The 24,010-nt window shown below is 57.3% G+C and overlaps 2 protein-coding genes across 2 annotated transcripts; both read left to right on the forward strand.

Moving 5' to 3' along the window:
* Positions 1 to 2,380: 2,380 nt before the first annotated feature.
* Positions 2,381 to 4,287, forward strand: LOC135328001 (uncharacterized). Its single transcript, XM_064510196.1, has 2 exons — positions 2,381 to 2,434; positions 2,751 to 4,287. Exons 1-2 carry the CDS (start codon positions 2,382 to 2,384, stop codon positions 3,604 to 3,606), a joined length of 909 nt encoding a protein of 302 aa, XP_064366266.1. The 5' UTR covers position 2,381; the 3' UTR covers positions 3,607 to 4,287.
* Positions 4,288 to 21,750: 17,463 nt separating this feature from the next.
* LOC135327787 (uncharacterized) lies at positions 21,751 to 23,657 on the forward strand. The gene is made up of 2 exons (XM_064508363.1): positions 21,751 to 21,804; positions 22,121 to 23,657. Exons 1-2 carry the CDS (start codon positions 21,752 to 21,754, stop codon positions 22,974 to 22,976), a joined length of 909 nt encoding a protein of 302 aa, XP_064364433.1. The 5' UTR covers position 21,751; the 3' UTR covers positions 22,977 to 23,657.
* Positions 23,658 to 24,010: the final 353 nt, after the last annotated feature.

Consider the following 24,010-nt stretch of genomic DNA (forward strand, 5'->3'; position numbering starts at 1 on the left):
AGACCCAGCTCATGTGAGAGCCATCGAGGTCACTTCAGTGCCATGACCAGAGAGTGACAGTGACAACAATATAACTGTCGGGATCATGGCATTGTCCCGGAGATGGGGTTTTGCCCTTCCCTGTGAAAAGCCAGAGGCTTTGTATCACCCTGAACAGTGCCAGGGCTGGGGACTGGTGTGGGCTGGCTGTGGCCCCAGCAACACTGTGCTTGCTCTAGCCATGCTGGCAGTTGCCTCGTGCTCGGATGACTGTTGACTGCCTTGGATTAGCTCAGCTCTGGGAGGGCCGCCTTTGGTATGTGGTGACAACCCCATGTCATCACTGCATCACAAATGTTGCCTTAGCTTAACTGTGGCAGCATCACCACTGGTGAAAAGAGGACAACCCTGTGTCATCACCGCATCACAAACACGAGCTCGTGTAGAAGTGGCACTGGGGAGGATGGGTGTCACTTTGCCTCTGAGCTGACAGGTGAAGAGAGCTGAAAGAGCAGGTAAGCACACTGAGCTGAGTCCGGCAGCTCCTCACCAAGGTCTCTGTGGCAGGGTGGGCTCTCGCTGTGCTTGTGGGCAGACCCAAAGTCCAGAAACCCTTGCAGACTCACTTCTGTGGATGTGGCGTGATGTGTGTGTGTGTTCTGTTCATAGGATTGAAGGGGGTGATTTGAGCTTCCCCCTACTTTAGACATAAGGCTGAAATACAAAGGATTCTTGAAAAGATATTGGAAACCCAGCAGTGTTTGGGGTAGATTTTGAGCCTGGCTTGCAGATAAGAGAGCATCCCAGTGCAGTGCCCAAAGCCCAGTGGGGAATAAAAAGGGTCTTTGGCTTGGGAAGCAACAAAGACAGAGAGCCTGGGAGCAGACGCTGAAATTGTTCTTTTAGGATTGTTCTTCTCGGCGTGTTTTCAGAAGATTGTTGCTGTCGATCCTAGACCCAGGGACCACAGGAAGGGTGAGCACTGCCCCTGAACAAAGGGGTAGATCCTTGGATGTTTGTAAAGAGTAATTGTCCTGTTCATGAAGATTTCTTCTCCTGACCAGAGAATCTGGACTTGGGCTGTTGGTCTCCTTGTAACTCTAATGGGAATAATAATCCCAGGTGTTTGCTGAGGATCTGAGGAGGCTGTGAATGCAGTAACGGAACTGACAATATTTCCTTGGCTCCGCAGAGAAGGAGGTTGCCCTTTGCCTGTGTGCAGATCTGGCGTGTGAGAGGGAGGCCTGATCCCTGAGAAATGAACTTTTCCCCCACCGCCATGGACGGTGTCATCTCTCCAGCTTTCCTGTGGTTCCTGATGCTGGTGTTCACCTTCTACCTCCTGCTGACCTTCAACAAGCACAAGGTAGGAGTCAGTCTTGCTGCCTGGGCAGAGTGAAGGGGAGGCAGTTGCCCAGCCCAGCCCTGGCCAGCCTGGGCCAGGAGGGTCAGGGCAGAGACGGGCCTGGCCTTGGTGGGGCCCTGGTTTAGCTGGTGCCTGCGTGGCTGGTGGCGACGAGCAGGCAGAGCCCGTGTGTGCAGCTGGTCCCAGCTGTGCCAGCTCCAGCCCCGACTGTCCTGTGCTGCTACTGCAGCAGCTCTTGTACAGGTGCATTTTGAAGAGGGGATTTAAAAATCATGTCCAAACTGTCACGGTTCTTCCACAAGAGAAAATCCTGCTGGGAAGGTGGGACAGCAGGTCCTGGGCACCGCTGGGCTGCACACACAACGCAGCCTCCCTTTGGCACCAGCCTGGGCTGGGGAAATGCCTGCCTGCCCTGGTGAGAAAGAGCAATGGGAGCATCACCATCACCTGCAGGGCAGGAAACTCTCCCGGCCCCCCTGCATCTGCCCTCGGTCTGCCCCTGTAGCCACGGGCCATGGCCAGACTGCCCAGTGCAAAGTTCCCCACGGGTCCCTGACCTGCCCCTTGCCAGTGCAGTGGTTGCCAGGAGCCAGGGCACCCTTGTGGAGGAGAGACGCTGCTCTCTCACCGGCTGCTTTCTCTGCCTGTGTAGGAAGGCAGGTGCAAGAAGAGAAGGTGGAGGGGCAGCGATGAGGAGCCCAGAGGTGAGCGGCTCCTGGGCAAGGGCAGGTGCCCTGCAAAGGAAACCCTGAGACCCCACACATCCACCGCCCCGCTCTGCCTCTGCCGGGGCTCCTGTGAGGGACTGCCCCATCCGCTCACTTGCCATCTCCCCTTCCAGCAGCCTTTTCCCTCTGGGAGGAAGGTCCAGAGGAGTCTTCAGGGTCCTCTGGGTCACCGTAAGTGGAGCCCTTCCCTCTGTAGTGCAGCAGCCCCCTCTGGGAGCCGCCAGCAAGAGAGAGCCCATTAATACTGCCCTCTGCCCACATGCAGATGCACTGGAGTCCTGGAGACGCCCATCACGGATCACTGGGAGATGGACCTGAACTTTGATAACATAATCAGATCTGTGAAGGAGGCCTCAAAGAGGTGAGGCAGCTGAGGAGGGGACAGGGTAGGGGGCATGGGCTGAGGGGGAATGGCTTGGGGAGAGCAAGGAGAAATCCAAGGGCCTCAGATCTGAGGGATGAGGCCTTTAGGGAGGGATTTTCTTCTCTGGAGCAGAGCTGACAGTGTCCTCCTCTTTTCTAGGGGAGAGGGACCTGCTGGGTTCTGGCAGGCAGGCAGGGGACTTTGGGCACACACTCGGACCCCATGGCAGTAACACAGCCTGCCATCTCCTTAGGGGGCATAGGGAGAGCTTGTGGCTGCTAGGCTCAAGCTTCACCTCCTTCCTCTCACACAGGCTCACCTGGGAGGCCATCAACAGCAGCTCCATCACTTGTGACTCAGCAAGTGAAGCCAGCTTCTCTTCAGGGACGTCTTTCTCCCCTGCTAGCGATTATTCCCTCACTTCAACTTTGGGGAGCCAAGCCAGCTCTTTTTCAGGGGAGTCTTTCTCCTCTTTCACTGATGGAGAAGGTCTGGCTCAAGGCTCTAGAGTGCAGCCTGTCCTCACGTATCCCCGGCCTAGCCAGGAGAAGCAGCAGGACCTGGCGACTCGCCCACCTGGCAGGGAAGTGGGGGCCAGCTGCCACATGGCTGGCAGTGGCCTGCAGCAGCAGCACTTTCAGGCCCACCTGAGTGTTCCCCCCCGATGCCCAAAGGTGCTGGCCTTCCACGTCATGGAAACGGAGACAACTTTCTTGTACCCTGATGCCCAAGAAGACCTGGAGGAGCGTGTCCGGAAAAAGAAACTTGAGATGCACCTGGGGCTGCCGGCTGCTATCTGCAAATCCCTGCACGCTGACCTGTCCTGGCCTCCTAGCCCACCACCACTGCCTGCAAAGCCAGACACGGAGCAGGTTTCCAGCATGCAGAGGCAAACCTTCCCAGGCAAAGCCGAGTTCAGTGCTGTGGAGTTGGATTTCAGCTGGAATGGCAAGGAGAGCTTGGAGTGTCTCATCCAGGAAAAGGAATGGCAGCAGGAAGCAGGCCTGTCAGCCAGTCTGGGTGAACCTCAGCAGGAGTTGCCAAGCTCAGCTCCTCGAACACCTCAGTGGCATGCTGAGCCTGATGAGGTGGTGGTTCCCAGTGTGCAGGAGCTGCCCTTCCTCAACAACACTGTCAAAAAGCAGCTAGAGCTGCACATCAGCAGATAAAACAGCGTGTTGGGCCGCCAGCAAGGATCCCGGCCTGCAAGAAGGTTGCGGCCCCTGTCGCAGGGCAAAAAGCCTCCCAGCCTCCCCCTCCACACAGAGGTGCTGGGCTGCCATATCACTCCCCCTTGCAGCACTGGACCAGGCATGCTCAGACCAGGTGCTCTGCAGAAGAGCCCCCAGGCCCCAAGCAGGAGAAGAGCAGGTGTCCCACATCTCCCATGATGAGAGAGCAGAGACTCAGCTCTCAGAGCAGGAGGCAGCCAGAGGAAGAGAGCCCTGAAAAGGAAGAGGCTACAGACCTTGTCATGGCATGCCTGGGACAGCAGCAGGGTCAAGCCTGCTCTGCTCCACGTGCTTTCCTGAGAGCAGCACAGGAGATGTCTTGGAAGGACAAGGAGGTATCAGCCTGGAAAAGAGAGCGTGGGGGAACAGCCAGCAGCAGCAAGGACACTGAGGAGTCCCTGCTGGCCACCAGCAGGAGGGATCAGGGTCCTGGGACACAAGGGGATGTGCGCAGCCCTTGCCCTCCCAGCCAGGCAGAGCAGGCGTTGCTGCAGAGCAAGGGAGCTCACCAGGGGCAATTGTGGCAGTCCCATGAGAGCTGGAGCAGCTCCAGTGAGGACATGAGGACACCAGAGCTGCCATCAAAGAAGAGTGTCCCCCAGGAAAAACACGGCCAGTCCCGTGAGAGCTGGAGCGTCTCCAGGGAGGACATGGAGACACCAGAGCTGCCAGCAGCCAGGAGAGCTCCTCCAAGAAAATGTTCCCAGAAGAGATAACACAGTGAGGAGGGCCCCTCAGCTCTGCCACCGGCTCCAGCCCCTGCAGGGACCAGTGTTCCAGTCTCCCAGCTGGAAGGGCTCCTCACAGCCCTCATCGATTCCCACAAGGCCAGCCAAGCTGCTCACAAAGCGCAGAACCAGCTGCTGGAGGAAATGTTGGTGTGGCTCCCAGACAAGGCTGGGGCCCCAAGGAAGGACACGACAGGAGGGCACCCCGTTGGCTCACAGCGCTGCAGACATGTGGCTGAAAGCTGCCCTCACTGCAGGGGACGGAGAGCAGTGCAGGATGCGCCCATGCCGGCTGCCTTGCCCACCAATATCACCACAAATATGAGCAAGGACAGAGACTGCCAAAGGAGTCCTGTCTTTAAGCAGAAAATGAGTCTGGAGCAAGTCTGCCAACAGGTATTAACAGAGGAGCCAGAGCAGGGGAAGGGCAAGGGAAACCCCAAGGACAGAGCCAGCTCCAGGAGACTCTGCCCCAAATGCGGTAAAGCTCGGCGCCAGAGACTCTCCGGCAAGGAAGGCTTGCAGACCTCACCTCCATCTGATGCTGCAGCCCTGGGCGCAGGAAGAGCAGCACACAGGCACCCACCCCAGGGCAGGGGCAAGAGGCAGCAGGGGCAGGAGGAAAGGGCTGCCCCCACCCAGCAGGCAAAGGGGCTCCATCTTTCCACAACTTCATTCTTGCGAGCTGGGCAGGCGGGGTCTCAGCCACACCAGGCCCCCACCAGGCCTCTGCCCTCACATGTGGCGCCTGGGCACAGGACACTGGAGAGGGAGACACCACCTCTGCCGGGCAGCATCTGCTGTGGGCTCGTCCTCATCCTGCCGTGCCTCGAGAGAGCCTGCACCAAGCTCCTAGAAAAAATCAAGGCCTAATTTGGCAAGAACAAGGGGAGGGGCGGAGAGGAGCTGCAAGAGTGCAGAGTGCCAGCTCCCGCAGGGATCTCCAGAGGAGAGCAACAGCATGTGACAGTGACACGCCAGGCTGCAGATGCTGCGCTCTTGGAGTGAGTGGGGCTGGGTGCAGTAGTCTGTGGGGCTGGGGTAGCGCCAGGGCTGCTGGGGGGAAGGGGCTGCCTGGGACTGTCTGCGAGAGGTGATGGGGAAGGACTCGGTGGGCTCTCCGGTGAGACTTTCCTGATGGGAGTGATGGATGCTATGGGGACACAGTGCCAGCGAGGCTGGGGCATAGCAAGGGGCAGAGCCAGGGTGGGAGCAGCCCCCCTGGGGACACAGCAAGGCTGGCTCCTGTTGCCTGTGGGGAGCAACCCCCCGTGCTGCTGGTTAGGAGCACAGAGAGCAGCCCCATTCCTGGCACCCCAACCCCCAGCCCTGGCTGACTGTGCTCTTCCCCTTGCAGCTGTGCAGGTGGGGCATGGACCCAGTGAGCAGCAGCTCCTGGCCAGGCCCTCCCAGGGAGCAGGAGCTCTCCTAACAAAGTCATGTCCATTGAAATATGGGCTCTTATGGGCTCCCCGGCTGCCTGGAGGTCCCTGGCTCGCGACAGCTGCATTTCAGGTGTGGGCACAGTGCAGTTCCCCAAAGGCAGCAAGCGGGAGAGGACAGTGGGGCTCGGTGTCCACCACAGGGACAGAGAGGATGGAGACCCAGCAGGTGGTGTTCCCCCCTGCAGCAGACTGTCCTCACTCCAGTCAAAGCACTCTGACAGGCAGCATCCCTGGGAAGAGCAGATAAAGGCTTTTGAGGGCACCACCTCTCCTCCTTTCTGTGGGACAGAGTGGGCCCATCTCCTTCAAAATCCCTGCCTCTCAGCATTGCAGGAAGATGTGGGGGTGGCATGGAGGTGACCTGAAACCCCCGGAATGGGGCCAGGACCACAGCCCTGAGCTCTGGGGCTTGCGAGGAGCTCTTTGGGGTGGTGGTAGATGGGGCTGTGCTGAAAGTCCTGCATCTTCCCCTTTGCTTCCCTGTGGGCAGAGCTGATGCTGAAGGGAGTAAAATGCTGAGGAGGAGGAGGTGGTGGTGGTGAGCTTGATCCACAAGTGGAGGGAAGAGAGCAGTGAGGGCTGGCAGAGGGGAGGGGGATGGCAAAGCTCTCACCGGTCCCCTCACACCTCCGGGTGGCTGCTGACTCAAGACAATGCAGGGGAGGCCAGAGGAGGCCATACTGAAGCCCATGCTGGCTGCCTTGCCCATCAAGGTCATCATAAAGACGAGCAAGGACAGAGACCTCCACAGAAACTAGTCTTTAAACCGAAAACTAGTTGCAAGCAAGGGTGCAAATGAGTATTAATGGAGGAGCTGCCAGAAGGGAAAAGCCCCAAGGACAGAGCCGGCTCCAGGACACTCTGCCCCAGGTACTGTAAAGCTTGCTGCCAGAGACTGTCCAGCAGTGAAGGCTTGCAGACCTCAGCTCCATCTGACGCTGCAGCCCCGGGTGCAGGAAGAGCAGGACAAAGGTGTCCCACCCAGGGCAGGGGCAAGAGGTAGCAGAGGCAGGAGAAACAGGCTGCTCCCACGCAGCAGGCAGAAGTGGTCCATGTGAGAGCAAGCATGACAGGGCTCCCACCATCGCAGGCATAGACTTCACCTCCTCCCTCTCACACAGGCTCACCTGGGAGGCCATCAACAGCAGCTCCATCACTTGTGACTCAGCAAGTGAAGCCAGCTTCTCTTCAGGGACGTCTTTCTCCCCTGCTAGCGATTATTCCCTCACTTCAACTTTGGGGAGCCAAGCCAGCTCTTTTTCAGGGGAGTCTTTCTCCTCTTTCACTGATGGAGAAGGTCTGGCTCAAGGCTCTAGAGTGCAGCCTGTCCTCACGTATCCCCGGCCTAGCCAGGAGAAGCAGCAGGACCTGGCGACTCGCCCACCTGGCAGGGAAGTGGGGGCCAGCTGCCACATGGCTGGCAGTGGCCTGCAGCAGCAGCACTTTCAGGCCCACCTGAGTGTTCCCCCCCCGATGCCCAAAGGTGCTGGCCTTCCACATCATGGAAACGGAGACAACTTTCTTGTACCCTGATGCCCAAGAAGACTTGGAGGAGCGTGTCCGGAAAAAGAAACTTGAGATGCAACTGGGGCTGCTGGCTGCTATCTGCAAATCCCTGCACGCTGACCTGTCCTGGCCTCCTAGCCCACCACCACTGCCTGCAGCAGCAGCACTTTCAGGCCCACCTGAGTGTTCCCCCCCGATGCCCAAAGGTGCTGGCCTTCCACATCATGGAAACGGAGACAACTTTCTTGTACCCTGATGCCCAAGAAGACTTGGAGGAGCGTGTCCGGAAAAAGAAACTTGAGATGCAACTGGGGCTGCTGGCTGCTGGCTGCAAATCCCTACACGCTGACCTGTCCTGGCCTCCTAGCCCACCACCACTGCCTGCAGCAGCACTTTCAGGCCCACCTGAGTGTTCCCCCCCAATGCCCAAAGGTGCTGGCCTTCCACATCATGGAAACGGAGACAACTTTCTTGTACCCTGATGCCCAAGAAGACTTGGAGGAGCGTGTCCGGAAAAAGAAACTTGAGATGCAACTGGGGCTGCTGGCTGCTGGCTGCAAATCCCTGCACGCTGACCTGTCCTGGCCTCCTAGCCCACCACCACTGCCTGCAGCAGCAGCACTTTCAGGCCCACCTGAGTGTTCCCCCCCGATGCCCAAAGGTGCTGGCCTTCCACGTCATGGAAACGGAGACAACTTTCTTGTACCCTGATGCCCAAGAAGACTTGGAGGAGCGTGTCCGGAAAAAGAAACTTGAGATGCAACTGGGGCTGCTGGCTGCTGGCTGCAAATCCCTGCACGCTGACCTGTCCTGGCCTCCTAGCCCACCACCACTGCCTGCAAAGCCAGACACGGAGCAGGTTTCCAGCATGCAGAGGCAAACCTTCCCAGGCAAAGCTGAGTTCAGTGCTGTGGAGTTGGATTTCAGCTGGAATGGCAAGGAGAGCTTGGAGTGTCTCATCCAGGAAAATGAACGGCAGCAGGAAGCAGGCCTGTCAGCCAGTCTGGGTGAACCTCAGCAGGAGTTGCCAAGCTCAGCTCCTCGAACACCTCAGTGGCATGCTGAGCCTGATGAGGTGGTGGTTCCCAGTGTGCAGGAGCTGCCCTTCCTCAACAACACTGTCAAAAAGCAGCTAGAGCTGCACATCAGCAGATAAAACAGCGTGTTGGGCCGCCAGCAAGGATCCCGGCCTGCAAGAAGGTTGCGGCCCCTGTCGCAGGGCAAAAAGCCTCCCAGCCTCCCCCTCCACACAGAGGTGCTGGGCTGCCATATCACTCCCCCTTGCAGCACTGGACCAGGCATGCTCAGACCAGGTGCTCTGCAGAAGAGCCCCCAGGCCCCAAGCAGGAGAAGAGCAGGTGTCCCACATCTCCCATGATGAGAGAGCAGAGACTCAGCTCTCAGAGCAGGAGGCAGCCAGAGGAAGAGAGCCCTGAAAAGGAAGAGGCTACAGACCTTGTCATGGCATGCCTGGGACAGCAGCAGGGTCAAGCCTGCTCTGCTCCACGTGCTTTCCTGAGAGCAGCACAGGAGATGTCTTGGAAGGACAAGGAGGTATCAGCCTGGAAAAGAGAGCGTGGGGAAACAGCCAGCAGCAGCAAGGACACTGAGGAGTCCCTGCTGGCCACCAGCAGGAAGGATCAGGGTCCTGGGACACAAGGGGATGTGCGCAGCCCTTGCCCTCCCAGCCAGGCAGAGCAGGCGTTGCTGCAGAGCAAGGGAGCTCACCAGGGGCAATTGTGGCAGTCCCATGAGAGCTGGAGCAGCTCCAGTGAGGACATGAGGACACCAGAGCTGCCATCAAAGAAGAGTGTCCCCCAGGAAAAACACGGCCAGTCCCGTGAGAGCTGGAGCGTCTCCAGGGAGGACATGGAGACACCAGAGCTGCCAGCAGCCAGGAGAGCTCCTCCAAGAAAACGTTCCCAGAAGAGATAACACAGTGAGGAGGGCCCCTCAGCTCTGCCACCGGCTCCAGCCCCTGCAGGGACCAGTGTTCCAGTCTCCCAGCTGGAAGGGCTCCTCACAGCCCTCATCGATTCCCACAAGGCCAGCCAAGCTGCTCACAAAGCGCAGAACCAGCTGCTGGAGGAAATGTTGGTGTGGCTCCCAGACAAGGCTGGGGCCCCAAGGAAGGACACGACAGGAGGGCACCCCGTTGGCTCACAGCGCTGCAGACATGTGGCTGAAAGCTGCCCTCACTGCAGGGGATGGAGAGCAGTGCAGGATGCGCCCGTGCCGGCTGCCTTGCCCACCAATATCACCACAAATATGAGCAAGGACAGAGACTGCCAAAGGAGTCCTGTCTTTAAGCAGAAAATGAGTCTGGAGCAAGTCTGCCAACAGGTATTAACAGAGGAGCCAGAGCAGGGGAAGGGCAAGGGAAACCCCAAGGACAGAGCCAGCTCCAGGAGACTCTGCCCCAAATGCGGTAAAGCTCGGCGCCAGAGACTCTCCGGCAAGGAAGGCTTGCAGACCTCACCTCCATCTGATGCTGCAGCCCTGGGCGCAGGAAGAGCAGCACACAGGCACCCACCCCAGGGCAGGGGCAAGAGGCAGCAGGGGCAGGAGGAAAGGGCTGCCCCCACCCAGCAGGCAAAGGGGCTCCATCTTTCCACAACTTCATTCTTGCGAGCTGGGCAGGCGGGGTCTCAGCCACACCAGGCCCCCACCAGGCCTCTGCCCTCACATGTGGCGCCTGGGCACAGGACACTGGAGAGGGAGACACCACCTCTGCTGGGCAGCATCTGCTGTGGGCTCGTCCTCATCCTGCCGTGCCTCGAGAGAGCCTGCACCAAGCTCCTAGAAAAAATCAAGGCCTAATTTGGCAAGAACAAGGGGAGGGGCGGAGAGGAGCTGCAAGAGTGCAGAGTGCCAGCTCCCGCAGGGATCTCCAGAGGAGAGCAACAGCATGTGACAGTGACACGCCAGGCTGCAGATGCTGCGCTCTTGGAGTGAGTGGGGCTGGGTGCAGTAGTCTGTGGGGCTGGGGTATCGCCAGGGCTGCTGGGGGGAAGGGGCTGCCTGGGACTGTCTGCGAGAGGTGATGGGGAAGGACTCGGTGGGCTCTCCGGTGAGACTTTCCTGATGGGAGTGATGGATGCTATGGGGACACAGTGCCAGCGAGGCCGGGGCATAGCAAGGGGCAGAGCCAGGGTGGGAGCAGCCCCCCTGGGGACACAGCAAGGCTGGCTCCTGTTGCCTGTGGGGAGCGACCCCCCGTGCTGCTGGTTAGGAGCACAGAGAGCAGCCCCATTCCTGGCACCCCAACCCCCAGCCCTGGCTGACTGTGCTCTTCCCCTTGCAGCTGTGCAGGTGGGGCATGGACCCAGTGAGCAGCAGCTCCTGGCCAGGCCCTCCCAGGGAGCAGGAGCTCTCCTAACAAAGTCATGTCCATTGAAATATGGGCTCTTATGGGCTCCCCGGCTGCCTGGAGGTCCCTGGCTCGCGACAGCTGCATTTCAGGTGTGGGCACAGTGCAGTTCCCCAAAGGTGGCAAGCGGGAGAGGACAGTGGGGCTCGGTGTCCAGCACAGGGACAGAGAGGATGGAGACCCAGCAGGTGGTGTTCCCCCCTGCAGCAGACTGTCCTCACTCCAGTCAAAGCACTCTGACAGGCAGCATCCCTGGGAAGAGCAGATAAAGGCTTTTGAGGGCACCACCTCTCCTCCTTTCTGTGGGACAGAGTGGGCCCATCTCCTTCAAAATCCCTGCCTCTCAGCATTGCAGGAAGATGTGGGGGTGGCATGGAGGTGACCTGAAACCCCCGGAATGGGGCCAGGACCACAGCCCTGAGCTCTGGGGCTTGCGAGGAGCTCTTTGGGGTGGTGGTAGATGGGGCTGTGCTGAAAGTCCTGCATCTTCCCCTTTGCTTCCCTGTGGGCAGAGCTGATGCTGAAGGGAGTAAAATGCTGAGGAGGAGGAGGTGGTGGTGGTGAGCTTGATCCACAAGTGGAGGGAAGAGAGCAGTGAGGGCTGGCAGAGGGGAGGGGGATGGCAAAGCTCTCACCGGTCCCCTCACACCTCCGGGTGGCTGCTGACTCAAGACAATGCAGGGGAGGCCAGAGGAGGCCATACTGAAGCCCATGCTGGCTGCCTTGCCCATCAAGGTCATCATAAAGACGAGCAAGGACAGAGACCTCCACAGAAACTAGTCTTTAAACCGAAAACTAGTTGCAAGCAAGGGTGCAAATGAGTATTAATGGAGGAGCTGCCAGAAGAAGGGAAAAGCCCCAAGGACAGAGCCGGCTCCAGGACACTCTGCCCCAGGTACTGTAAAGCTTGCTGCCAGAGACTGTCCAGCAGTGAAGGCTTGCAGACCTCACCTCCATCTGACGCTGCAGCCCCGGGTGCAGGAAGAGCAGGACAAAGGTGTCCCACCCAGGGCAGGGGCAAGAGGTAGCAGAGGCAGGAGAAACAGGCTGCTCCCACGCAGCAGGCAGAAGTGGTCCATGTGAGAGCAAGCATGACAGGGCTCCCACCATCGCAGGCATAGACTTCACCTCCTCCCTCTCACACAGGCTCACCTGGGAGGCCATCAACAGCAGCTCCATTACTTGTGACTCAGCAAGTGAAGCCAGCTTCTCTTCAGGGATGTCTTTCTCCCCTGCTAGCGATTATTCCCTCACTTCAACTTTGGGGAGCCAAGCCAGCTCTTTTTCAGGGGAGTCTTTCTCCTCTTTCACTGATGGAGAAGGTCTGGCTCAAGGCTCTAGAGTGCAGCCTGTCCTCACGTATCCCCGGCCTAGCCAGGAGAAGCAGCAGGACCTGGCGACTCGCCCACCTGGCAGGGAAGTGGGGGCCAGCTGCCACATGGCTGGCAGTGGCCTGCAGCAGCAGCACTTTCAGGCCCACCTGAGTGTTCCCCCCCGATGCCCAAAGGTGCTGGCCTTCCACGTCATGGAAACGGAGACAACTTTCTTGTACCCTGATGCCCAAGAAGACTTGGAGGAGCGTGTCCGGAAAAAGAAACTTGAGATGCAACTGGGGCTGCTGGCTGCAAATCCCTGCACGCTGACCTGTCCTGGCCTCCTAGCCCACCACCACTGCCTGCAAAGCCTGCAAACGGAGCAGGTTTCCAGCATGCAGAGGCAAACCTTCCCAGGCAAAGCCGAGTTCAGTGCTGTGGAGTTGGATTTCAGCTGGAATGGCAAGGAGAGCTTGGAGTGTCTCATCCAGGAAAATGAACGGCAGCAGGAAGCAGGCCTGTCAGCCAGTCTGGGTGAACCTCAGCAGGAGTTGCCAAGCTCAGCTCCTCGAACACCTCAGTGGCATGCTGAGCCTGATGAGGTGGTGGTTCCCAGTGTGCAGGAGCTGCCCTTCCTCAACAACACTGTCAAAAAGCAGCTAGAGCTGCACATCAGCAGATAAAACAGCGTGTTGGGCCGCCAGCAAGGATCCCGGCCTGCAAGAAGGTTGCGGCCCCTGTCGCAGGGCAAAAAGCCTCCCAGCCTCCCCCTCCACACAGAGGTGCTGGGCTGCCATATCACTCCCCCTTGCAGCACTGGACCAGGCATGCTCAGACCAGGTGCTCTGCAGAAGAGCCCCCAGGCCCCAAGCAGGAGAAGAGCAGGTGTCCCACATCTCCCATGATGAGAGAGCAGAGACTCAGCTCTCAGAGCAGGAGGCAGCCAGAGGAAGAGAGCCCTGAAAAGGAAGAGGCTACAGACCTTGTCATGGCATGCCTGGGACAGCAGCAGGGTCAAGCCTGCTCTGCTCCACGTGCTTTCCTGAGAGCAGCACAGGAGATGTCTTGGAAGGACAAGGAGGTATCAGCCTGGAAAAGAGAGCGTGGGGGAACAGCCAGCAGCAGCAAGGACACTGAGGAGTCCCTGCTGGCCACCAGCAGGAGGGATCAGGGTCCTGGGACACAAGGGGATGTGCGCAGCCCTTGCCCTCCCAGCCAGGCAGAGCAGGCGTTGCTGCAGAGCAAGGGAGCTCACCAGGGGCAACTGTGGCAGTCCCATGAGAGCTGGAGCAGCTCCAGTGAGGACATGAGGACACCAGAGCTGCCATCAAAGAAGAGTGTCCCCCAGGAAAAACACGGCCAGTCCCGTGAGAGCTGGAGCATCTCCAGGGAGGACATGGAGACACCAGAGCTGCCAGCAGCCAGGAGAGCTCCTCCAAGAAAACGTTCCCAGAAGAGATAACACAGTGAGGAGGGCCCCTCAGCTCTGCCACCGGCTCCAGCCCCTGCAGGGACCAGTGTTCCAGTCTCCCAGCTGGAAGGGCTCCTCACAGCCCTCATCGATTCCCACAAGGCCAGCCAAGCTGCTCACAAAGCGCAGAACCAGCTGCTGGAGGAAATGTTGGTGTGGCTCCCAGACAAGGCTGGGGCCCCAAGGAAGGACACGACAGGAGGGCACCCCGTTGGCTCACAGCGCTGCAGACATGTGGCTGAAAGCTGCCCTCACTGCAGGGGACGGAGAGCAGTGCAGGATGCGCCCGTGCCGGCTGCCTTGCCCACCAATATCACCACAAATATGAGCAAGGACAGAGACTGCCAAAGGAGTCCTGTCTTTAAGCAGAAAATGAGTCTGGAGCAAGTCTGCCAACAGGTATTAACAGAGGAGCCAGAGCAGGGGAAGGGCAAGGGAAACCCCAAGGACAGAGCCAGCTCCAGGAGACTCTGCCCCAAATGCGGTAAAGCTCGGCACCAGAGACTCTCCGGCAAGGAAGGCTTGCAGACCTCACCTCCATCTGATGCTGCAGCCCTGGGCGCAGGAAGAGCAGCACACAGGCACCCACCCCAGGGCAGGGGCAAGAGGCAGCAGGGGCAGGAGGAAAGGGCTGCCCCCACCCAGCAGGCAAAGGGGCTCCATCTTTCCACAACTTCATTCTTGCGAGCTGGGCAGGCGGGGTCTCAGCCACACCAGGCCCCCACCGGGCCTCTGCCCTCACATGTGGCGCCTGGGCACAGGACACTGGAGAGGGAGACATCACCTCTGCTGGGCAGCATCTGCTGTGGGCTCGTCCTCATCCTGCCGTGCCTCGAGAGAGCCTGCACCAAGCTCCTAGAAAAAATCAAGGCCTAATTTGGCAAGAACAAGGGGAGGGGCGGAGAGGAGCTGCAAGAGTGCAGAGTGCCAGCTCCCGCAGGGATCTCCAGAGGAGAGCAACAGCATGTGACAGTGACACGCCAGGCTGCAGATGCTGCGCTCTTGGAGTGAGTGGGGCTGGGTGCAGTAGTCTGTGGGGCTGGGGTAGCGCCAGGGCTGCTGGGGGGAAGGGGCTGCCTGGGACTGTCTGCGAGAGGTGATGGGGAAGGACTCGGTGGGCTCTCCGCTGAGACTTTCCTGATGGGAGTGATGGATGCTATGGGGACACAGTGCCAGTGAGGCCGGGGCATAGCAAGGGGCAGAGCCAGGGTGGGAGCAGCCCCCCTGGGGACACAGCAAGGCTGGCTCCTGTTGCCTGTGGGGAGCAACCCCCCGTGCTGCTGGTTAGGAGCACAGAGAGCAGCCCCATTCCTGGCACCCCAACCCCCAGCCCTGGCTGACTGTGCTCTTCCCCTTGCAGCTGTGCAGGTGGGGCATGGACCCAGTGAGCAGCAGCTCCTGGCCAGGCCCTCCCAGGGAGCAGGAGCTCTCCTAACAAAGTCATGTCCATTGAAATATGGGCTCTTATGGGCTCCCCGGCTGCCTGGAGGTCCCTGGCTCGCGACAGCTGCATTTCAGGTGTGGGCACAGTGCAGTTCCCCAAAGGTAGCAAGCGGGAGAGGACAGTGGGGCTCGGTGTCCACCACAGGGACAGAGAGGATGGAGACCCAGCAGGTGGTGTTCCCCCCTGCAGCAGACTGTCCTCACTCCAGTCAAAGCACTCTGACAGGCAGCATCCCTGGGAAGAGCAGATAAAGGCTTTTGAGGGCACCACCTCTCCTCCTTTCTGTGGGACAGAGTGGGCCCATCTCCTTCAAAATCCCTGCCTCTCAGCATTGCAGGAAGATGTGGGGGTGGCATGGAGGTGACCTGAAACCCCCGGAATGGGGCCAGGACCACAGCCCTGAGCTCTGGGGCTTGCGAGGAGCTCTTTGGGGTGGTGGTAGATGGGGCTGTGCTGAAAGTCCTGCATCTTCCCCTTTGCTTCCCTGTGGGCAGAGCTGATGCTGAAGGGAGTAAAATGCTGAGGAGGAGGAGGAGGAGGTGGTGGTGGTGGTGGTGGTGGTGGTGAGCTTGATCCACAAGTGGAGGGAAGAGAGCAGTGAGGGCTGGCAGAGGGGAGGGGGATGGCAAAGCTCTCACCGGTCCCCTCACACCTCCGGGTGGCTGCTGACTCAAGACAATGCAGGGGAGGCCAGAGGAGGCCATACTGAAGCCCATGCTGGCTGCCTTGCCCATCAAGGTCATCATAAAGACGAGCAAGGACAGAGACCTCCACAGAAACTAGTCTTTAAACCGAAAACTAGTTGCAAGCAAGGGTGCAAATGAGTATTAATGGAGGAGCTGCCAGAAGAAGGGAAAAGCCCCAAGGACAGAGCCGGCTCCAGGACATTCTGCCCCAGGTACTGTAAAGCTTGCTGCCAGAGACTGTCCAGCAGTGAAGGCTTGCAGACCTCACCTCCATCTGACGCTGCAGCCCCGGGTGCAGGAAGAGCAGGACAAAGGTGTCCCACCCAGGGCAGGGGCAAGAGGTAGCAGAGGCAGGAGAAACAGGCTGCTCCCACGCAGCAGGCAGAAGTGGTCCATGTGAGAGCAAGCATGACAGGGCTCCCACCATCGCAGGCATAGACTGAGAGAGAATGGCTTGGGGAGGACAAGGGGAAATGCAAGGTCCTCAAATCTGAGCGGATATACCCATGTGGAGTCGTGTCCAGTAAAACAAACTTGAGGAGCAACTTGGGCTGCCAGCTGCTCTCTGCAAACCACTGCAGGCTGTCCTATCCAGTGGTCTTAGTTTACCCCCACTGTATCTGGAGCACGTTTCCCAGACAAAGCCGAGTTCAGTGCTGTGGAGTTGGATTTCAGTCTGTATAGCAAGGAGTGCTTTGAGGGGCTCATCGATTAAAAAATACCAACTGCAGTGGGAACTGGGCCTACCAGCTGATGTGGGTAAACACCTGCAGGATTTCCAGCCTTAGTTCCTTGAACACCTTGGCAGTGTGCAGAGACTGATGGGCTGGTGTTTCCTGGGTTGGTGTCCAGGTGGAGCAGGTCACAGCAGTTCACAAAGCCAGCAAGTAGGAGATCCCTGCCAGGCTTTCTCAGGGGAGGATCTCTCCCCATAATGTCATGTATTTGGGTCATAACCCGAGGAATCTTTCTTTCCTGTGGGACAGAGACTCCATCCCCTTCCCTGGGGGGAAGGCTTCACAGACTTCACACAGACTTGTTAGACAATGTTTCATTAACAATTTGCCAGATCCCCTGCCATGCAGGTGGACCCACTGGTCACTGCAGAGCATTAGAGACTCACAAACCAAAGCCGACAGCCTCCACACCCTGCACTGTCCTCCTAGGGAAGACGGCTGGTTACCAGTCGTCCGGTGGGCTACACGCTGTGGCACCAAGCGTTCTGATTGGCTCCTGTCTCCTGAGCACTGTCTCTGATTGGCTGCTGGGAAGGACATGGCCCAGCAACAGCTGCTTCCGTTGCTGGCCAGCAAGGGCTGCTTCGTTCCGGTTCTGACCGGCTGGGGCTGGGCACTAGCTCCCGGTGCATTTGGGTTCCCAAGGTCATTCACTCCTCAAGTGCACCTATTTGGTATAGCCCTACACCCCTTAATGTGTCCCGTGCCTTTTGTGAAGCATTCCACGGTGCATTGGCTTGCTGTCATCTAAGACTTCAATCAAGACTTCAGTGGCAAGACACAACCATTCATGGTTCAGAAAAGAAGAAAAAGTATTGAATGACAGGACAAAAAACCCCAACTTGAAGCACAGGTATTGTTAATAATGTTACACCAGCACTTGCCCAACACAAGAGTCTTACTTATTTGGAAGTAGTAAGAGAGGAAGTTTGTGAAAGCATTTCTGCCTGCAAGATCAAATGTAGCACTGGAAGGACAATCGCTCCGAGAATGCTTTAGCACATGCTCTGGCACAAAGCTGGTGGGACTAAAAGTTGTGGAGCAGAATTGCTGATCTGAGGAAGGAGAACAAAAATGGTCTTCTGATCTCAGGAATCATGAAGTTCAGCTTGCAGTATTCAAACCCCACCCCCCTCTTCTTTGTCAGCTCTTGTACTCCAAATGCAAATTGCTGAAATGCGACATGCTTTGGTGAAGGACCCAATTTGGATGTGCACATTTCACAGTTTTAGCCCCAAATTGGAGTTCTCTCCCACCATAATTTTTATGATATAGGGGGCCAAATATGTGTGTAAAGCACACACATAGTGCTGATAACCATGGCACGAAATACTTAACTACTCTCTCAACTTTGTGATGAAAACTGGAACTTAATACTTAAAGTGGTTTCAGGCCAATCATTGGTCCAAAAGCCAGTGTCCTAGTACAAGTGAGAAAGCAGCAGTTCTCAGTGAGCAAACACTATCAGTAATTAAAACCTATATTGGTGTCAATGCTCAAGTTACCTATTATCTACCTCTATTTCAATAACTCCTTCTGACTATGAGTAATGATCAATACCAAGATTTCTCATCGGGTCCACTCTCTATTGACAGAAAGGATGGTGAGAAAAGCAGCAGGTAATACAATGACTGGTTGATACATAAAAGAATTCTGGAATGATTATTCCTCCAGTTCCAAAAGTACCACTTCCTCTCGAGAACAACCTGTTTTCTGAGTTATTAGCTTACAGGCCCCTGTGTGGAAACTGAGTAAGCTGTCTTGGGATAATTGTTCCCAGAATAGCTAGTCTGATAGAGTTTCACATGTGGACAGACTTGCTAGGCCATCTTCCCTACTGCTTCCCCTTTAGTAAGAAGGGGCCTTAAGGGGCCATAAATACTACAATATGCACAACCAGTCCTGGGGGAGCCTCGGAAAAAAAGAAAAGGGCCTAATTCTTAAACAAAGAAATGCTGTAATTAGAGAAAAGCCTAAGCATCAAAGCTCTACTTTGACTCCGCACTTGCCAGAATTCAGATCTGAGACTTGGGACTAGGGGCCACAACTGAGGGTTCATAGAGTTTAAGGCCACCGGATCATTTGGACCATCATGCCTGACCTCTAGGATATCACAGAACATTATGTTTCATTAGTTTTTGACTAAGGCTTCCAGAAATGCATCCAGTCTCAATCTGAATGCACCAGTGAGTGAATGTGTGGTTTGGCAGACCAGGAACACACAGGGCCCATCTACACTAGTAGATTCCAAAGTACCAGTGCCCACATGCATTTCATATCAGCAAGTGTTGCCAAAATGCAGTTTCACCGCCAACTTCCCTGCTGTTTGGTGCTTCTCATACGGCACCGGACCCTGGTATCAACTCATTTACTAAAGACTCGCTGTTAAAAAAGAAACTGATCTGAAGCCCTTACATGCAGGTCTTTGAACTAAGTTGTGTGTGCAGCTATCATCAGGCAAACATTAGCCAATGCTGGGCTTCCCCGCTAGAAGAAAGGAGTAAGTCCAGTGAAGGGCCATGGAGATGATTATGGGACTGGGAGCATCTCTCATATGAGGAGAGGCTGAGAGAGCTCGGACCGTTCAGCCTGAAGTAGAGAAGGCTCAGGGGGATCTTAGCAATGTGTATAAACATCTGACAGGGTATAAAGAAGTCAGAGCAAGATTCTTCTCAGTGGTGCCCAGTGACAAGAAAGGCAAGGGGGAAAAACTGAAACACAGGAAATTCTGTCTGCACATGAGAAAACACTTCTTCACTGTGAGGGTGGTTGAACTGGAGCAGGTTGCCCAGAGAGGTTGTGGAGTCTCCGTCCTTGGAGATACTTGGAAGCTAACTGGACACGGTCCTGGATAATCCACTGACCTTGCTTTGAGCAGGGTGGTTGGACTAGACATCTCCAAAGTATTCTGTAGTATCTCCTGGCCCACTACAATGCTCTGAGACCTCATAATCTACAGAAGGATGAAAATACGCTCACTGTGACACAGGCATAAGAAATCAGACCCAGCTCATGTGAGAGCCATCGAGGTCACTTCAGTGCCATGACCAGAGAGTGACAGTGACAACAATATAACTGCCGGGATCATGGCATTGTCCCGGAGATGGGGTTTTGCCCTTCCCTGTGAAAAGCCAGAGGCTTTGTATCACCCTGAACAGTGCCAGGGCTGGGGACTGGTGTGGGCTGGCTGTGGCCCCAGCAACACTGTGCTTGCTCTAGCCATGCTGGCAGTTGCCTCGTGCTCGGATGACTGTTGACTGCCTTGGATTAGCTCAGCTCTGGGAGGGCCGCCTTTGGTATGTGGTGACAACCCCATGTCATCACTGCATCACAAATGTTGCCTCAGCTTAACTGTGGCAGCATCACCACTGGTGAAAAGAGGACAACCCTGTGTCATCACCGCATCACAAACACGAGCTCGTGTAGAAGTGGCACTGGGGAGGATGGGTGTCACTTTGCCTCTGAGCTGACAGGTGAAGAGAGCTGAAAGAGCAGGTAAGCACACTGAGCTGAGTCCGGCAGCTCCTCACCAAGGTCTCTGTGGCAGGGTGGGCTCTCGCTGTGCTTGTGGGCAGACCCAAAGTCCAGAAACCCTTGCAGACTCACTTCTGTGGATGTGGCGTGATGTGTGTGTATGTTCTGTTCATAGGATTGAAGGGGGTGATTTGAGCTTCCCCCTACTTTAGACATAAGGCTGAAATACAAAGGATTCTTGAAAAGATATTGGAAACCCAGCAGTGTTTGGGGTAGATTTTGAGCCTGGCTTGCAGATAAGAGAGCATCCCAGTGCAGTGCCCAAAGCCCAGTGGGGAATAAAAAGGGTCTTTGGCTTGGGAAGCAACAAAGACAGAGAGCCTGGGAGCAGACGCTGAAATTGTTCTTTTAGGATTGTTCTTCTCGGCGTGTTTTCAGAAGATTGTTGCTGTCGATCCTAGACCCAGGGACCACAGGAAGGGTGAGCACTGCCCCTGAACAAAGGGGTAGATCCTTGGATGTTTGTAAAGAGTAATTGTCCTGTTCATGAAGATTTCTTCTCCTGACCAGAGAATCTGGACTTGGGCTGTTGGTCTCCTTGTAACTCTAATGGGAATAATAATCCCAGGTGTTTGCTGAGGATCTGAGGAGGCTGTGAATGCAGTAACGGAACTGACAATATTTCCTTGGCTCCGCAGAGAAGGAGGTTGCCCTTTGCCTGTGTGCAGATCTGGCGCGTGAGAGGGAGGCCTGATCCCTGAGAAATGAACTTTTCCCCCACCGCCATGGACGGTGTCATCTCTCCAGCTTTCCTGTGGTTCCTGATGCTGGTGTTCACCTTCTACCTCCTGCTGACCTTCAACAAGCACAAGGTAGGAGTCAGTCTTGCTGCCTGGGCAGAGTGAAGGGGAGGCAGTTGCCCAGCCCAGCCCTGGCCAGCCTGGGCCAGGAGGGTCAGGGCAGAGACGGGCCTGGCCTTGGTGGGGCCCTGGTTTAGCTGGTGCCTGCGTGGCTGGTGGCGACGAGCAGGCAGAGCCCGTGTGTGCAGCTGGTCCCAGCTGTGCCAGCTCCAGCCCCGACTGTCCTGTGCTGCTACTGCAGCAGCTCTTGTACAGGTGCATTTTGAAGAGGGGATTTAAAAATCATGTCCAAACTGTCACGGTTCTTCCACAAGAGAAAATCCTGCTGGGAAGGTGGGACAGCAGGTCCTGGGCACCGCTGGGCTGCACACACAACGCAGCCTCCCTTTGGCACCAGCCTGGGCTGGGGAAATGCCTGCCTGCCCTGGTGAGAAAGAGCAATGGGAGCATCACCATCACCTGCAGGGCAGGAAACTCTCCCGGCCCCCCTGCATCTGCCCTCGGTCTGCCCCTGTAGCCACGGGCCATGGCCAGACTGCCCAGTGCAAAGTTCCCCACGGGTCCCTGACCTGCCCCTTGCCAGTGCAGTGGTTCCCAGGAGCCAGGGCACCCTTGCGGAGGAGAGACGCTGCTCTCTCACCGGCTGCTTTCTCTGCCTGTGTAGGAAGGCAGGTGCAAGAAGAGAAGGTGGAGGGGCAGCGATGAGGAGCCCAGAGGTGAGCGGCTCCTGGGCAAGGGCAGGTGCCCTGCAAAGGAAACCCTGAGACCCCACACATCCACCGCCCCGCTCTGCCTCTGCCGGGGCTCCTGTGAGGGACTGCCCCATCCGCTCACTTGCCATCTCCCCTTCCAGCAGCCTTTTCCCTCTGGGAGGAAGGTCCAGAGGAGTCTTCAGGGTCCTCTGGGTCACCGTAAGTGGAGCCCTTCCCTCTGTAGTGCAGCAGCCCCCTCTGGGAGCCGCCAGCAAGAGAGAGCCCATTAATACTGCCCTCTGCCCACATGCAGATGCACTGGAGTCCTGGAGACGCCCATCACGGATCACTGGGAGATGGACCTGAACTTTGATAACATAATCAGATCTGTGAAGGAGGCCTCAAAGAGGTGAGACAGCTGAGGAGGGGACAGGGTAGGGGGCATGGGCTGAGGGGGAATGGCTTGGGGAGAGCAAGGAGAAATCCAAGGGCCTCAGATCTGAGGGATGAGGCCTTTAGGGAGGGATTTTCTTCTCTGGAGCAGAGCTGACAGTGTCCTCCTCTTTTCTAGGGGAGAGGGACCTGCTGGGTTCTGGCAGGCAGGCAGGGGACTTTGGGCACACACTCGGACCCCATGGCAGTAACACAGCCTGCCATCTCCTTAGGGGGCATAGGGAGAGCTTGTGGCTGCTAGGCTCAAGCTTCACCTCCTTCCTCTCACACAGGCTCACCTGGGAGGCCATCAACAGCAGCTCCATCACTTGTGACTCAGCAAGTGAAGCCAGCTTCTCTTCAGGGACGTCTTTCTCCCCTGCTAGCGATTATTCCCTCACTTCAACTTTGGGGAGCCAAGCCAGCTCTTTTTCAGGGGAGTCTTTCTCCTCTTTCACTGATGGAGAAGGTCTGGCTCAAGGCTCTAGAGTGCAGCCTGTCCTCACGTATCCCCGGCCTAGCCAGGAGAAGCAGCAGGACCTGGCGACTCGCCCACCTGGCAGGGAAGTGGGGGCCAGCTGCCACATGGCTGGCAGTGGCCTGCAGCAGCAGCACTTTCAGGCCCACCTGAGTGTTCCCCCCCGATGCCCAAAGGTGCTGGCCTTCCACGTCATGGAAACGGAGACAACTTTCTTGTACCCTGATGCCCAAGAAGACCTGGAGGAGCGTGTCCGGAAAAAGAAACTTGAGATGCACCTGGGGCTGCCGGCTGCTATCTGCAAATCCCTGCACGCTGACCTGTCCTGGCCTCCTAGCCCACCACCACTGCCTGCAAAGCCAGACACGGAGCAGGTTTCCAGCATGCAGAGGCAAACCTTCCCAGGCAAAGCCGAGTTCAGTGCTGTGGAGTTGGATTTCAGCTGGAATGGCAAGGAGAGCTTGGAGTGTCTCATCCAGGAAAAGGAATGGCAGCAGGAAGCAGGCCTGTCAGCCAATCTGGGTGAACCTCAGCAGGAGTTGCCAAGCTCAGCTCCTCGAACACCTCAGTGGCATGCTGAGCCTGATGAGGTGGTGGTTCCCAGTGTGCAGGAGCTGCCCTTCCTCAACAACACTGTCAAAAAGCAGCTAGAGCTGCACATCAGCAGATAAAACAGCGTGTTGGGCCGCCAGCAAGGATCCCGGCCTGCAAGAAGGTTGCGGCCCCTGTCGCAGGGCAAAAAGCCTCCCAGCCTCCCCCTCCACACAGAGGTGCTGGGCTGCCATATCACTCCCCCTTGCAGCACTGGACCAGGCATGCTCAGACCAGGTGCTCTGCAGAAGAGCCCCCAGGCCCCAAGCAGGAGAAGAGCAGGTGTCCCACATCTCCCATGATGAGAGAGCAGAGACTCAGCTCTCAGAGCAGGAGGCAGCCAGAGGAAGAGAGCCCTGAAAAGGAAGAGGCTACAGACCTTGTCATGGCATGCCTGGGACAGCAGCAGGGTCAAGCCTGCTCTGCTCCACGTGCTTTCCTGAGAGCAGCACAGGAGATGTCTTGGAAGGACAAGGAGGTATCAGCCTGGAAAAGAGAGTGTGGGGGAACAGCCAGCAGCAGCAAGGACACTGAGGAGTCCCTGCTGGCCACCAGCAGGAAGGATCAGGGTCCTGGGACACAAGGGGATGTGCGCAGCCCTTGCCCTCCCAGCCAGGCAGAGCAGGCGTTGCTGCAGAGCAAGGGAGCTCACCAGGGGCAACTGTGGCAGTCCCATGAGAGCTGGAGCAGCTCCAGTGAGGACATGAGGACACCAGAGCTGCCATCAAAGAAGAGTGTCCCCCAGGAAAAACACGGCCAGTCCCGTGAGAGCTGGAGCGTCTCCAGGGAGGACATGGAGACACCAGAGCTGCCAGCAGCCAGGAGAGCTCCTCCAAGAAAATGTTCCCAGAAGAGATAACACAGTGAGGAGGGCCCCTCAGCTCTGCCACCGGCTCCAGCCCCTGCAGGGACCAGTGTTCCAGTCTCCCAGCTGGAAGGGCTCCTCACAGCCCTCATCGATTCCCACAAGGCCAGCCAAGCTGCTCACAAAGCGCAGAACCAGCTGCTGGAGGAAATGTTGGTGTGGCTCCCAGACAAGGCTGGGGCCCCAAGGAAGGACACGACAGGAGGGCACCCCGTTGGCTCACAGCGCTGCAGACATGTGGCTGAAAGC

Source organism: Dromaius novaehollandiae, chromosome 3 (genome assembly GCF_036370855.1).
Source record: "Dromaius novaehollandiae isolate bDroNov1 chromosome 3, bDroNov1.hap1, whole genome shotgun sequence".
NCBI lineage: Eukaryota > Metazoa > Chordata > Aves > Casuariiformes > Dromaiidae > Dromaius > Dromaius novaehollandiae.

Excerpts from the sequence above, each read along its gene's own strand:
- LOC135328001 (XM_064510196.1), top strand. The coding sequence starts at position 2,382 with ATGGACCTGAACTTTGATAACATAATCAGATCTGTGAAGGAGGCCTCA. Across the intron at positions 2,435-2,750 it reads GTGAAGGAGGCCTCAAAGAG|GCTCACCTGGGAGGCCATCA; the intron begins GTGAGGCAGCTG and ends CCTCTCACACAG.
- LOC135327787 (XM_064508363.1), top strand. The coding sequence starts at position 21,752 with ATGGACCTGAACTTTGATAACATAATCAGATCTGTGAAGGAGGCCTCA. Across the intron at positions 21,805-22,120 it reads GTGAAGGAGGCCTCAAAGAG|GCTCACCTGGGAGGCCATCA; the intron begins GTGAGACAGCTG and ends CCTCTCACACAG.